The sequence below is a fragment of the Lichenostomus cassidix genome, chromosome 3, assembly GCF_008360975.1.
Source record: "Lichenostomus cassidix isolate B80296 chromosome 3, HeHo_3.0, whole genome shotgun sequence".
NCBI classification, from domain to species: Eukaryota; Metazoa; Chordata; class Aves; order Passeriformes; family Meliphagidae; genus Lichenostomus; species Lichenostomus cassidix.
In genome coordinates, this window is record NC_139483.1 from 43,947,366 (window position 1) to 43,960,872 (window position 13,507).

General features: G+C 35.1%; 1 protein-coding gene across 12 annotated transcripts in view; it reads left to right on the top strand.

Moving 5' to 3' along the window:
* Positions 1–13,507, top strand: part of RYR2 (ryanodine receptor 2) — a 383,225-nt gene that overhangs the window by 125,936 nt on the left and 243,782 nt on the right. For 9 of the 12 annotated variants that reach the window (XM_085055535.1, XM_085055530.1, XM_085055534.1 and 6 more), the window contains exon 4: positions 9,358–9,378. The exons of the other annotated variants lie outside the window; for them this stretch is intronic. In XM_085055535.1, coding sequence (XP_084911661.1) covers positions 9,358–9,378 — 21 coding nt within the window. The remainder of the gene's footprint in view (positions 1–9,357; positions 9,379–13,507) is intronic. 12 annotated transcript variants of the gene reach the window in all.

Sequence of the window (13,507 nt, forward strand, 5' to 3'; positions counted from 1 at the left end):
TTGACAGTTAGTTACCCTTCAGTCCTTTAAATAATTGTCATTCCCTCTTTGCATAAATAGGAAAGGCTTTGATTTCCTTTTTTATGTGATAGGGGTGAAAGCTTACGACTTACTTTTCTTAGAGGAAATAACATCTAAATAGGCAGAGCAGAGAAAAGAAACTTAAGAACAGAGGCTATTCAGGCTTCTGCTAGTAAACCTGTGTTCTAATTATGTTGGTTGTTGTCATCTGCTTCAGTTTATGAATTCCTGCATTGTTGTATATGTTTTTTTGTAGTTAATGCTTGTTTCTGCAGATACTGCTGATGGAGTGCAATGTGCTTGTAATTATGGTGGTACATGCAGCTTACACTCCTGAAGCAGCCTTTGATAGCTGACAGTCTGTTGACAAATGTGCAGAACAGTCACTTTTTTTGAAAGAAGGTTCTATTAAAAAAAAAATGGGGATGAGTCACAAGATAAGGGTACACAAATAGCAGAAGGAAAGCGACAAATTTGGAAATCCTGTTTTTTCTTAATGTGGTAAATTCACATAGTCTAGTGTATATGTAGATCATTTAGCAACAGACTATTTTAGTTAAATGGAAATTCATGCATTTTTGTCTTGTGAACTTCCAATTCCAGGTGGTGTTTGCTTGTTAGATTATAGGAAGTTTAGTGGGTATAGCTCAGCTTCCTCAGAGGAACTTGTGCATTTGCCCAGCTTGTAATAATGTCAGTAACTGATCAAACACTTTGGCTGTTTCATTAAATTTCAGGTGAGGTTTTTTATTCTCTCTCCTCAGCCATGTGTCACTGTTTTTCAGGTACATTACTTAGGGAAATGCAAAACCTTTGTCCTAAAGAAACAATTTGTTGATGGGTTTGGAGATTTTCAGAGGAATACCTTAGGCAGCCACCTTTTGCCTCTGCCCAGAAGACCACAATTCTCTTTATGGTTTCTTGCTTGCTATTACTGCAAGAAGTGTGAGACTCCAGTGCTTCTTGTGACTCTGACTATTCCAAGAAGCTTCAAAGTATCAGCTAAAACATTTTTAGGAAACTGAGACTTTTGTGTGGAAATAACAGTTTGAACACTGACTTGCTCGATTTTGAGACTGCACACTGTTTAGCTTTTTTGTAGCTCAGATCCTACCCAGTTTGCTGAGTCCTTTCTCAACTCATGTATGCTGTGGCATAGGCTGAGAGAAGAGATAGCACGTGCAATAGGCTTTCTACTGTGATTTCTTCTGAAATTCAAGGGACTTTCCTACTTTTCCCAGTGAAATTCTAATCATTTTCATAGATAACTTCAAGATTTTATTAGTTTGATGTAAAACAATAAAGAAAATGCCTTAACACAGGGATATAAAAGCTTAAGCAAGAGATAAATAAAGTGATTTGTTGATCTTCATGGTTAAAATTTGTTTGTTACATGCTAAAATATCTTAATCTCATCTTATTCTTCCTCTTTCTTTTTTTTCACCCTAGCCTCTTATTCACAATGTCTTTTACCACAGGCCACTCTGAAACCTTTTGTGTGTAGGACAGGGCAGTGTTTTGGGAATTTCCTTGTAACTTTACATGGAAATCTCGTGAGGGTTTGAAGGCTAAAAATATAGCTGTTGGTTTAAATACAACAGAGTAGGAAGTATTTTCTAAATTCTTTCTTACATGCTTATTGTGCTTGTATTTAAAGCAGTTAGATTTTGGTTCATAAACATCTCCTTTTTATAGTCTAACTGAATTTCATAAAGGGAAATTTCCTTTCTTTTGCTTCCTAATTCTGAGTGGATTTTTAAATTCCACCAGTTTCCTGTTTTTCTTTTGGCCTATTGGATCACTTCAAACTGAGGGCAAGACTGGACTAATCAAGAAGTCAGATTAAGAGAGCCAAATATGAAGGAACTGTACTGTAGTTGGAATTTGTAAAGAACTTCTTGAAAATGGCATTGTGAAAGTGATTATTAAAGGGAGTGATGGAAACACATAATATTCACTCATGTCTAAGTGAAGACTTCGATCTGTAAGGAAATGCTTACCTAAAAGTTTTGTTTGTTCTGCAGCTTTGCATAACCAAATAAGCTACTATTGAAATATCTTATATAATCCTGACACTGATTTTAGAATACAACAATGAAAGAAAGGTATCTGTTTCTTTTGTGTGGGTATAACATCTTTGTTTTATTTTTTTCTTTGTTATTTTATTTCTTTTCATATCTTTTATTTCCTATGTTTAAGCTCTTATTTTTTAGTCTGCTGCGTATTTTTCCACATTTTGTGAGACTGATGGTTTTTATACATTGCTGTCTCATTCCTGCAACTGAGAAAAGATCTTAACTGTGGAGCATAACTGACTGACTAGTATGCAGCCTGCTTGCTGACACTAATATCCACCTTTTTTTCCTTCCTTGGTAACACTACTTCTAGAATGTCTATATTTCCTTCCAAATATCACAATCTTCACCTTGTCCTCCCCTCCCCCCCCCAATCCAATTACATTAGAGAAGCACTGAAATGGAGACAGAAATAACTCATGGAAAACATGAGAAAATAGCCATGAAACAAATATCTTTTATTTAAAAGTCTCAGTAATATCGTGTTAAAGCATTGTAATTAAGGCTAGGAGTTTTTCAGACTTGTGCACTCATAAATCTATGTCAGAACTTATTAAGAGAATGAAAGCATTTGGTTGCACATGTTGTGTGTGAATTCAAAGCTGAACTGTTTCTGTAATATGAAAAAAGTTAGTTTCACAACCTCTACTCCAGTATTTGACAACTTCATTTTTCAGGAAAATGCTGTCTGCAGATACCCATCAGTTAGGCAACGTTCTAGCTAAATTGCATCATGAGCTTATTAACTCCCATCTAATCATCCAGTCATGGCTGATTAATCACTCCTCCTGCCTTGTTTTATTAAAATCTGTTTTCTGTGCCACTGACCAGCAAACTGCTGTCTAATTTCATGTGTGGGATAGTCTTTGCTGAGGGGATTAAAATGAGGCCCTTATCCTCTGATCTGAAGGGCTGCGTGAAGGAATCATCACATGCTAGTGTCTTGCATGTATAATTATCCTTCTGTGTTTAAGGGATGGGGAAAATGTGTGTTTTCTCACAGAGCTAAAAAGCTTTCCTGTGCTGCTGAGACAGAATGGAGCCATTTAAGGATAGGAATGCAACTGTAGCTGGTGGATTTTTGAATATTCAAATCACCTATCTCCAACTGTGGAACTCTGAATTCATTAATTACTTTGTATTAGTAAGGAGCAAGATAACACAGAGAGCTGGCAGCTTTGTCATTTTCTCAGCATGGGAGGAGGGCGAAAGTAATTTCAACCCTAGTGCCAGCGGAAAGAGGTAACACCTCCCATTTCTTTTAATAAGTGTTCTCTGCATTAATGAATAAGCCAAGTTATCAAGGTACTTCCTTAAAAAAAAGTATGAAGATTGGCAGTTAAATGCACTCTTGACAATTTAAGCTCTCTGATTCACACTACAGTGGCCTAGTTAATAACCTGTTTGAAGGCTAACAGCAGCTGTGAATATGACAGGCTGAAAATGTTTTCAGGTTTGCCAGAAGGACCCCCCACATGTAGGAAGGGTCAGAAATGAACCACATGTTTCTTGATATAACAAACCAGAGTTGTTTTAGTTTCCTAACACTGACCAGAAAGTTTTCTTAATCAAACTTTTGAGCAAAAAGGCCAAGTTATAGCTTCTTATTTCTATACTTTGGGGGTTTTTTTCATTAGTCTAAGGGTTGTCTACAGGTACCAGGCATAACTCACTGAAATAACAAAGTGCAGTAATTTTCTTAAGAAATTCTTTGTATAAGACTTTATCAGATGGTGTTGTGTCATAAAGAGGGACAGAGTTCCTATGTCCAACAATTTTAGCTTGTACTTACTGCTAGGTCTGCCCTCCCAAACTTTGAGTTTGCATGACTTAAGTGCTTTGTACTGCAAAGAAAGAAAGTGACAGAGAGCAGAGGAAGGATTGGAAGAGGATCTCAGTGTTTAATACAGTGTGGGTTTTTGTATCATGTGGATGGATGTACATATTGGCTACCAGTGAAAAGCTTTATGAAGAGATGAGATCATTTAGAGCCTTATTCCACTTCAAATACCGACTACTCACAGCTATTTTAGAGATGCCATGCTGCAAACAGGAGAATAGGAAATAAAACAGTGGGGAAAAAAGTGAACCTTATTTAGCATCAGAAGTGATTGTTAACAGGCCATTTCAAATAAGGCACAAAAAGAATAAGACTTTGCTTTGATCAACAGCACTTTGATCAACTGCAAGTACTGGAAAAGATCAAGAATGGCAGGCATAGTATTTGTGTACTCTGCTTATCCTCAGGGTCAGGCAAGGACAGGAATAATCATTATCTATTTCAAATCACATAAACGTGACAAGCAGATACTTCTGGGCTGGCACATGGGCTCTTCTTTAGTGTGTGCACCGTGTTTGGGATAAGGATGGCATAAAAGTAAACATTTTTATTATCCTAGACAAGTTTCCTATTTTGGAGGTAGGTAGCAGCAAGGCTTCTCTGGGGTTTCTCTGGGGTTTCCCATGACCCTTGGAGCACTAATGTGCTCAAAGTTTTCTTTCTGGGGTGATGGTCAGTAAAAAATGATTTTGGGGGAAAAGAAGTTACTTTGTTTCTAGTCAGTAACATTTTCTGATCTAACATGCAGAGGAGTTAAACCAAATAAACATGAAAGCACAGCGCTTGAAGCATCTCGAAGACAAAATTGTGCAATTGAAGACAACCCTGGGCTGGAAGAGAGGACATATCATCAATTGGCTCTTTAAGTATAAAATTCAGTAAATCAAGATGTCTGTGTAACTAATCAAGTATTGTAACAGAAGTAAAAAAACACAGTTCAGTTTGTAATCTGGCTCAGTTCTACTTATTCTCATCTTGCATATCCTTAATAAAGTTTTAGACAAAGGTTTTGACATATGTTCTCAGTTTCCAAAACTGAGAAATGGAAAAAAAATCCAATTTTTTAAAATAAGAGTTTCTTTCTTTGGTTCAGAAAAATGAGCTTAAGTGCAAAGGAAGATATAACATCTACTAGTGGATGTTATACATTTCTTCATTGAGATTTCAGTTCACAATCCCATCTGTGAATCATGGCAGTATATTATAAATATCATGGCAGTTCTCATAAATAGTTCTAGAGAATGTGATTAGCCATAGTCAGCTAAGATTCTCCTATACTGTGTGGAATAAAATTCCTTAGTGTTTTTGTGTGCTGCTCAAGAAGATGAAAGAAAACAGAATAGAGAAGCCAGAATTAGGAATGGGAGGTTGTTTTCATAGCTTAAAGTAGCTTACTTCGCAGCTTTGTGCATCATAATTAATGTTGCTGTATTAGTGGGTATTCAGCACGTGTTCTGTGAGCTTGCTTTTTGTCAAGATTTAGAAAATGAGTTTGTAAATGACTCCTCATGATGCTGCAGTGCTCGGCAGAAAATGATGAAAGAAACAGCTTTCCAGTTTGGATTAAATATGTTTAAAATGAAAGCTTGACTGAAAAGATTGGAGCTCTGATGTGCCTCTGAAGAGAAGTCAGCAAGTGCAGATCACTCTGAAGTTTCTGGATTAGCATAGCAGTAAATTATTAAGTTGTGGCTGTATCATCTTCATTGAGAGTTGTCACTAGAGCTACATGAACTTTTAAGGGAAGTAGCATAGTGATCTCTTCTAGTTCAAGAAGGGAAATGATTTCATAATTCAAAATATGAAAAAGATCATCTTTGATCTTTTGCTTGATCCTTAGAACATAGCTTGGAATCCTTCAGTTTTTCTATAGCACTGCATGTGTTTTTTAGACACCCAGGTATTTGGGAGCTGTACCATTTCATTATCCACTACTCTCTAGTTTCAAGTGTCATATTTTTTACTCACTAACTTAGTTGAGTTGATGGCTACTGCTAGCAGTAGGCAGTGAAGTAATTATTTTGAATGCAAGGTAGTAGCTTTCTGTAAAATTATTATTGTAGTACAAGCAGTCCCTAAATAATTTAATTAAATAATTAATTAACTAAATGAATTTTGAAGACATTATATCCCTCATCATTTTGCTGACTCTGATGTTCTTATGGCAAGATAATTTCTATATCCAAAACTGTCATATGGTAGTGTACCTACTAAATTTTCATATCCAGTGTTAAACAGGGTAATGCTTTTCCCCCCTGAGAAAATCTTTGGGTAGCCAGGTGCAGAAGGAAAGAATATTTCTAAGTAGCACACTGTCTTTGAGGTATATATGTTTTAATATGGAGGAAATGTTGTAAATCCATATAGTCTTTGGGTAAAGAAAAAGAGAAAAATCAGTATATACCTATCTAAGCATTTAATTTTTCCAAACAATGTGGCTTCATGATCAGGAGAGATGAGCCAGATGAAGAATAGTTATTGAATTCCAGGGATTTGGATATTTTTTGTGACAAAGCAAAAATTCCTGTGCTTTATCAGATAAATGATTGTACTGTCCTTTTGGACTGTGTTTAACATAATGTTTAAAAAATATGACACTTGAAACTAGAGAGTAGTGGGTAATAAAATGTATGATTGAAATGAAGCAGTTTACAGTGTGAGATGCCACAGTGATGCCACAGTCTTACATTTATAGTAAGAACAGGTAATTTCAAGTCCAAGGAGTATTAAGCACTCCAAGAAAGGGAGGTAACAAAATGTGGTCTGGTAGAAGAGAATGTTAGAATTTGTTTGCTTGTTTGTGTTTTTTTCTTTTGTTCAGTTTCTGGTGTGCATGTAGATTTCTTGTTTGTTTTGTTTTGTTAGGTTTTAATTTTTTTTCAGTTCTCCCCTGGATTACTGACCAATGCATATAAAGCAACAGCAACTTTGAATCTTTGTGTTTCCTTAGTGAAATTCTTAATGAATTTGGTTGCACACTGGGAAATCTGTGGGAGAGAAGGGGTTCTTGTGGCTTCTAGTCTTGAAAACAGATAAAAGGTGGAGGTGTCAGTGTGTAACAGAATTTGTATTTAGATGTGGTATGAAGCATCTGCTTGCTTGTTTTCTGAAACATAGCTTAGATACAAGCACTAGACTTAGGTATCCATTGTTTCCTCTCATTTCTATTCATGTGAGCTTTACATTTATTTTGTCTACATTAGGACAATTATTCCTGGATATGAGTAATCTTATTTATTTTTAGTTTTACCTAATCTGCATTCCTAGGAATTTCTAGATGAGTAAATATATTATTATATCATGCTTATGCCTTTTCCTGCCCCCAAATGAGATACTAAATATCTGGGTCCAGAATAGGTTCCAAAAGCAGACAAAATTTTATCTCCATATGTTGCACAAACAAGTTTTAGAACTTGGGACAAAGTGGTCTGTAAGACAGAAATGTCTTCTTGTGGCTTGAATCACTCAAAAACTCTCCCACAGATGAAAGGCGAGCACAGCAGACCTGGGAGGGCTCTGATGAAGCTCACAGCAGAAGGACTTTCAAATATGGCTGTAATTACAAATGAAAGATTTTATTGTGCTGTGCACTGTACCACACTTTCAGAATCAGGTTCCTTTGGATAAATTAATAGTCTTTCCCGTATGACTCTCATGTAGGTGTCAAACTGTCTGGTTTGATAAGTGTGCATGCACTGTTCAAATGGCTGTCCTGAGAGACTATTGTTGACAATTCTATTTAAACAGGAGGATGCCAATGCAGAGTTAGTGTGTACACTTTATAAATACTTGGAAAATGTTGCACTTGACCTTTGAAGTTAACTGGTGTCCATTAAAATAAAGTAAATGGACAAGTCAGCAATTATAAGGCAATGAATTGAAAACTGATAATGTATGTTGAGGTTTGAGTGGATTCTTTCAGATAACAGTTGTGGCTGCTTTGTTCACTTACATTTTGGGACAGCAATTTCTTCTCAGAGCAAGGCAATAAAGCAGGAATCAATTCACCTCTTTCTGGTGTTGTCACAGAGGCAAATTGCTTGCATTGCTGTTTTCAGAGCATACAAGTTTAACAAAGCAAAAGATATATCAAAGCAAGGTAATAAATGAAATACTTGTACATGAATCTAATTTGGCTATTCCTTCTTTTTTTTTTAAGACAGTGTAGTTTCATTTAGATTTAAATCATTGCTTGCTTTTATAACTTATCAGCATCTTGTCAAATCTTTTCTGATATTGCATAATTGTTTTAAAACACTTAGATTTTTTTAGGAGGCATTTCTGCAGCTATGGTTCATAACAGAAGTCGCAGTAAAGATTGGTAAAAAACAGAGGCAAATCGTAATTTCTTGTACTAGCAGCACTGAACAAAAATATAAAGCTCCTTTTTAATTGAAATGTATATTAAAAGTGAGAAAATTTACTTTGAATGGAACTATTTTAGCAGATGAGAACTAAGTATATTGCCTTTTATTACAGTAATTTTACAAACAAGTTGACATCCAAATATTACTGGTTTTGAAAATTACTCACACTTTGCACTAAGATATCTTCAATTATTAAAATTTTATGTGGCATCTGCTAACAAAAGGTCAATGGGTGCATGCAGTAAAACCACTGAAGGCAATGGTATTCCGCAGTGTTTTCTGTGCAAAGTCAAATCTACTTCAGATATAGTGTCAACTAAGTATGTAAGAGGTAGTGCCATACTACCTGTTCTAGTAGCTGAAATGTGTTCTAGTAGATATTCTCATCCTTTCTGAGACTGTAAGATAATACAAAGACTTTTTAGAGAGCAAATTAAAATCTGTTTCCGTAATGAATCCTGAAACTTTTAGTTAATACAGAAACCTTAATCTTTTTTAGTCGTTCTCACTTTCCCCATAGAATAAATGAATGATATTTTGATATTCTGTTCTCTGTTGTTATGCAAGATATTTTCATATGCTGCAGGCTGTAGGGCCAGGGTTTGACAAGTACCCCATTTTATACTTATGGCATTCATTAAAATGGCAAACCATGAATAGTAGCAATGAAACCTTTCCAAGTGAATGATGTTCACTAATGGCAGAACTTTACTCATGAGGAAATGGAGATACAATTTGTGGGGTACTGTGGTCTGCATTTTTGACTGCTTGGTACTGAATACAGTGTAGAGTTAATTCAGCATCACTCTGCTGCCTATTATTTTAGGTGGGCATTCTTGAATTATAGAATTTGAAGTGCTTTCCACAAAATGAAGACATAAAGTGAGGTATTAGCCTTTTAAAGAGAAGATGCCAGGGAAATAGCTTCTACTCATACATTTTCTTTCATACTAGATACATTTCAAAAAATATGAAATGTTAACTTCAAAATAGACTTTGATATGCTATATTTAAGGAAAGAGATTTACTGATTTCTTGCTTTTTCTTTCTACAGCTAGTTGATGTGGAAAAATGGGTATGTGATTCTGTCTTTTATTCACTTGATCCCAAATGTTTCATGTTGCCACTGAGTCTAACCTGTCTGTTTTGATACCCTGTGTGTTCATGACCCTTCAACTTGCATGGCTCAAAAAAACAACAAAAAAAGTGAATGCATGGTCATGTAAAATCTGGTCACTCCTGAATTGTCCTACCAAATTTCATGTTGCCACAATGACTTTTCTGTCTTTAAATTTCATCACAGAATTGTGTAAAATAAATGTATGATTATTGACTTTCAGTTTTGAGCCTTGCTGTCTAATGTTATAACTCCATTCTGTAACCCACCCTGTCTTTTGTAGTATAGACACTGTAATCTTAAACTGCATGACAGTAAGATAATTAATACTAATAAATAATGTGTGATGCTATGTGTAGCTGCAAATATACAAAATATATTTAGAGATGGAGAACAGCTGCTACAGAATAAAACCAATATTTCCTAGATCTTAGCAAATAAAGCACAATTCTCTGCTAAATGTGTTGTTAAGGCCTTTCCTAATGTGTCTGTGTATACCATACATATTTGTTTGGGCATCTGCTATAACTCCCCTATGTGGGAATATTTATGTATGTTTTTCTTCAATGTAATCTCTAACACCTGCGTTATGTATGAGTTAGTGGTCATAAAATGTGTGTAGAATTGTTTGTTCACCTTGGAAATGTTAGAAGCCTCTCTGAAGGCTTGGACTATCATAGGTCTCCTTGGTTTCTTAATAGTTAGTCTGGGCTGCACGTGACCAGAGACAACCTCAGGTGTCGTCTGAAATATGGCAAATAACATAACCATAGCACTGGTCTCATTTTATTTCAGCCAGAAGTGACAAAATTTCAATCTGTGATTATGATATATTTATAGTAAGTAGTGACTCAAGTTAGAGCTTGCCTGAGGCCCCTGTAGGTAAGTACATTGTTTAAATAGTGGCTTAGGCTTTTCAACACCCTTTCTACTGTACTCACAAATATATGTGTCGTGACATACATAGGTAGATGTTTATAATACTTATTAAACAATAACTGTAGTTAAGTATTAATTTTAGCTAATTGTATCAGTATGACAGTATTATCCATATGCTGTGGATCTGGTATTTATGACAACCATCAATTATTATATGATTGATTTTGAGTGTTTTTAAGCCATATTGATGGTTAGGTTATCTTTTAATTTTGTAGACTTTTAAATTACAATTGAGAAGGCTTGGTTATGCATCTTTGGATTCTGTGGTTGTATTCCTATGAAGAATTTTGCTGTAAAGAGAAAAAACAGCAACAAAAAGGATGTTCAGTACTATACAGGCACCTCTCCTCATACTTCACAACACATGAAATACTATATGCCAGAAGTTTATTGGTGATACTGACGTGGCTTATTTTTGACTTAAGCATTCATAATCTGTTCATGAAAAATGTAGTATTGCATAAAAAGAAACTAGATCTGCTGGTTTGTGTTTTTTTTTTTTGTTTGTTTGTTTGGGATTTTTTTAGTTTTTATTTTTTTAATTCAGAATTTAGTAACATCAAAACCTTGCTTTGGAAAGACTGCTTAATCAAAATGTGTCCTTAAACCATTTTAAAAAGAACAGGCTCCCATGAGAGCAAAGCTAAACTTGTCATTCCAAGTTACATTGGCTAAAGACTTTTCCTAATAGACTGATCCTATAATCCAGACAACCTCTCTGATGGGGATGGAGTGGGTACTGTCTTTAATTTATGCATAAAATTATTCTCTCTCAGATGAAGCTCCATTTTGGCCTGTAAAGCAGCTTTTAACTCCCTCTGTAATTCCAGAGTGTTAGCAGAGGTCTCGTGGTGGACTGGGGGTGTAGTGAATTAATGCAGTAGAAACCTGGCTGTTGTACAGCTGCATGGTCACTGAGGCACACACTCTAACACAGGTATTTCTTGATGAGCCATTTTCCAGTACAAAGCACTCAAGGTCAGTGCAAATGTGTTCAGTTAGATCTATCTGTGTAAACCTTAGAGCCCAAGCCTAGAGAGAAGCTTCATGTCAAATTAATGAACAAATTAGTGGCTGAACCTTGCTGAAAGCAGTTTCATGCTGTTCAAAGGATGAGCTAGTCATTCACTTCTAAGCTGTTCTAGCCTGTAAACTGTACTAACAAAAGTTTTGGAAGAAATTACTCCAGTTCCTGTGTACCTCTATCAAATGACTATAATTCTTCTTCTGATTTTGTTCCAAAATCTTTATTCTACTTCAGGGATGTGCTGGCAGTTGAAGCTGGGTACAAATTAAATGCACTTAAGATATTTGCTGAACTCTTGGCTTCATCCTTTTGTCTCTGAGCAGGTGTGAATATGAAGGCTTGTCGGTCTGCTTCAGTGCAGAATCAAGTGGATTAAAGACATCTTGCCAAATATGAAACCTAGTGGAAGTAAGGTTTACCTGTTCCATCCTGGTTCCTATTTCATATCTGAAAATGGCTTTTCTGCTTTTTATTAAATAACCAATGTGGGGAACCCCCAATATTTGATCAGAGGGATTTACTAAATTTCAACTGAAATTTAGAAGGCCCTGGCTGTATTTTCTTTACAGAGAAAATGACAGTAATGAAATGAGATGAAATTGAATAACACATGGTGAAAGGAATTCCTTTAATCTCCCTGACATTTTTTCTCTTTTAATGTATTTATAAAATAAGGGAAATAATCTTAAAGCATCTCTTTCTGTGAATTAGCAATGTGCTCACAAATTTGTGATCTGGAGGGATGTGTTATATACTTGAATAAAACAAGTTTGAATTTTAAGGGACTTCTGTACTCATAAAAGCACCTGAATGTCTATCTGAACTTTAAGGACAACTGCTTAGCTCTGCAACAGATTTCAGTGAAAGGAAAAGAAACTTTCTTGGGTATCTATGGTTTCTAAAATTTGGCCGTTTTTTACACGTTTGATTACATCTAGTTGGTAACTTATTTTGAAAATTTGGCATTAAGAGCCATCAAGAATTTTTGTTTTTAGGAGAGATTACTCTGAAGAGCTTTTTACCCGAATGGAAATGAAGTGTATTGTTTCTTAAAATTAGAGTGCAAGGTACAAGAATTTTCATGTTTACCCTGGCTGATGGCAAAGCTATGCTAATTATAACATTGTAGGATTGTCTTCAACTTTTAGACAGAGAAACCTCTTCTGCTGAGGGTAATGGTAATTTTTTTACTTTTCCCCTCAAATTGTTACTATGTTAGCTCAGTTTTATGCCATTAGTAAAACTAATTTTCAATTTCTTTCGAGAAAAGAAACTTGCAGAGTAAGGAAACACACTATCGACACTTTTCAAAAGAACTGCTTTCATTACAGAGACTTCTGAGCTGAAAAGTGAATAAATTCTGACTTTGATGGTGTGGACTGGATAAATATAACAAATGGATTTTGACTAGAGGAAGCAAGCTAGGGTTCTTGTAGAGGTTGGAGTGAGCCACAAAACAAAGCTTCATCAAGGCAAATAATTCAAGTGATATGTCATCAAATAATAAAGTAATTAATTGCACATCAATGCTTTATAATCAGTATGATTTTCAAGCATTAAATGAATTATATAAGGACAAATTTTTCTTATAATTTCTTGTTCACACTTAGTTCATTTGCTTAAATACAGATTGATTTTTCATACTACTGTGGGAAAATATGTTATTTACGTGCAAATATTCAATCCCCCAATATAAAGAATTTGCATTAAAATTTTAGATGTAATGTAGACTGCACAGGTGGCTCAATGTAGGGAATAATATGAGCATTGTTAAGTCAGTTATTCTAATACACATCCTGAAGGAAGATGAGAGATAGTACTTTATGATATTAAAATGAACAGGCATATCAAACTGGAATGACTATGGAAATGCTGCTTAAAATGCCACACCTACAGTGATAGTTTCAACCACATCCGTAAATGGTATTCTTAGTATACTATATATTTTAGCAGATGCTAATTGCAGCCAAAGTCTAATTTACATCAACAAAAGAAACTAATACGAACATTTTCTAAGTACAATTCTTCATTTCAAAAGAAATCTGTGTGCAAATTGATTAAAGCTTGTTTCAATAGAATGATGGCAATTCCAAATGTATACTAGGATTCCTTTGGTGTTTC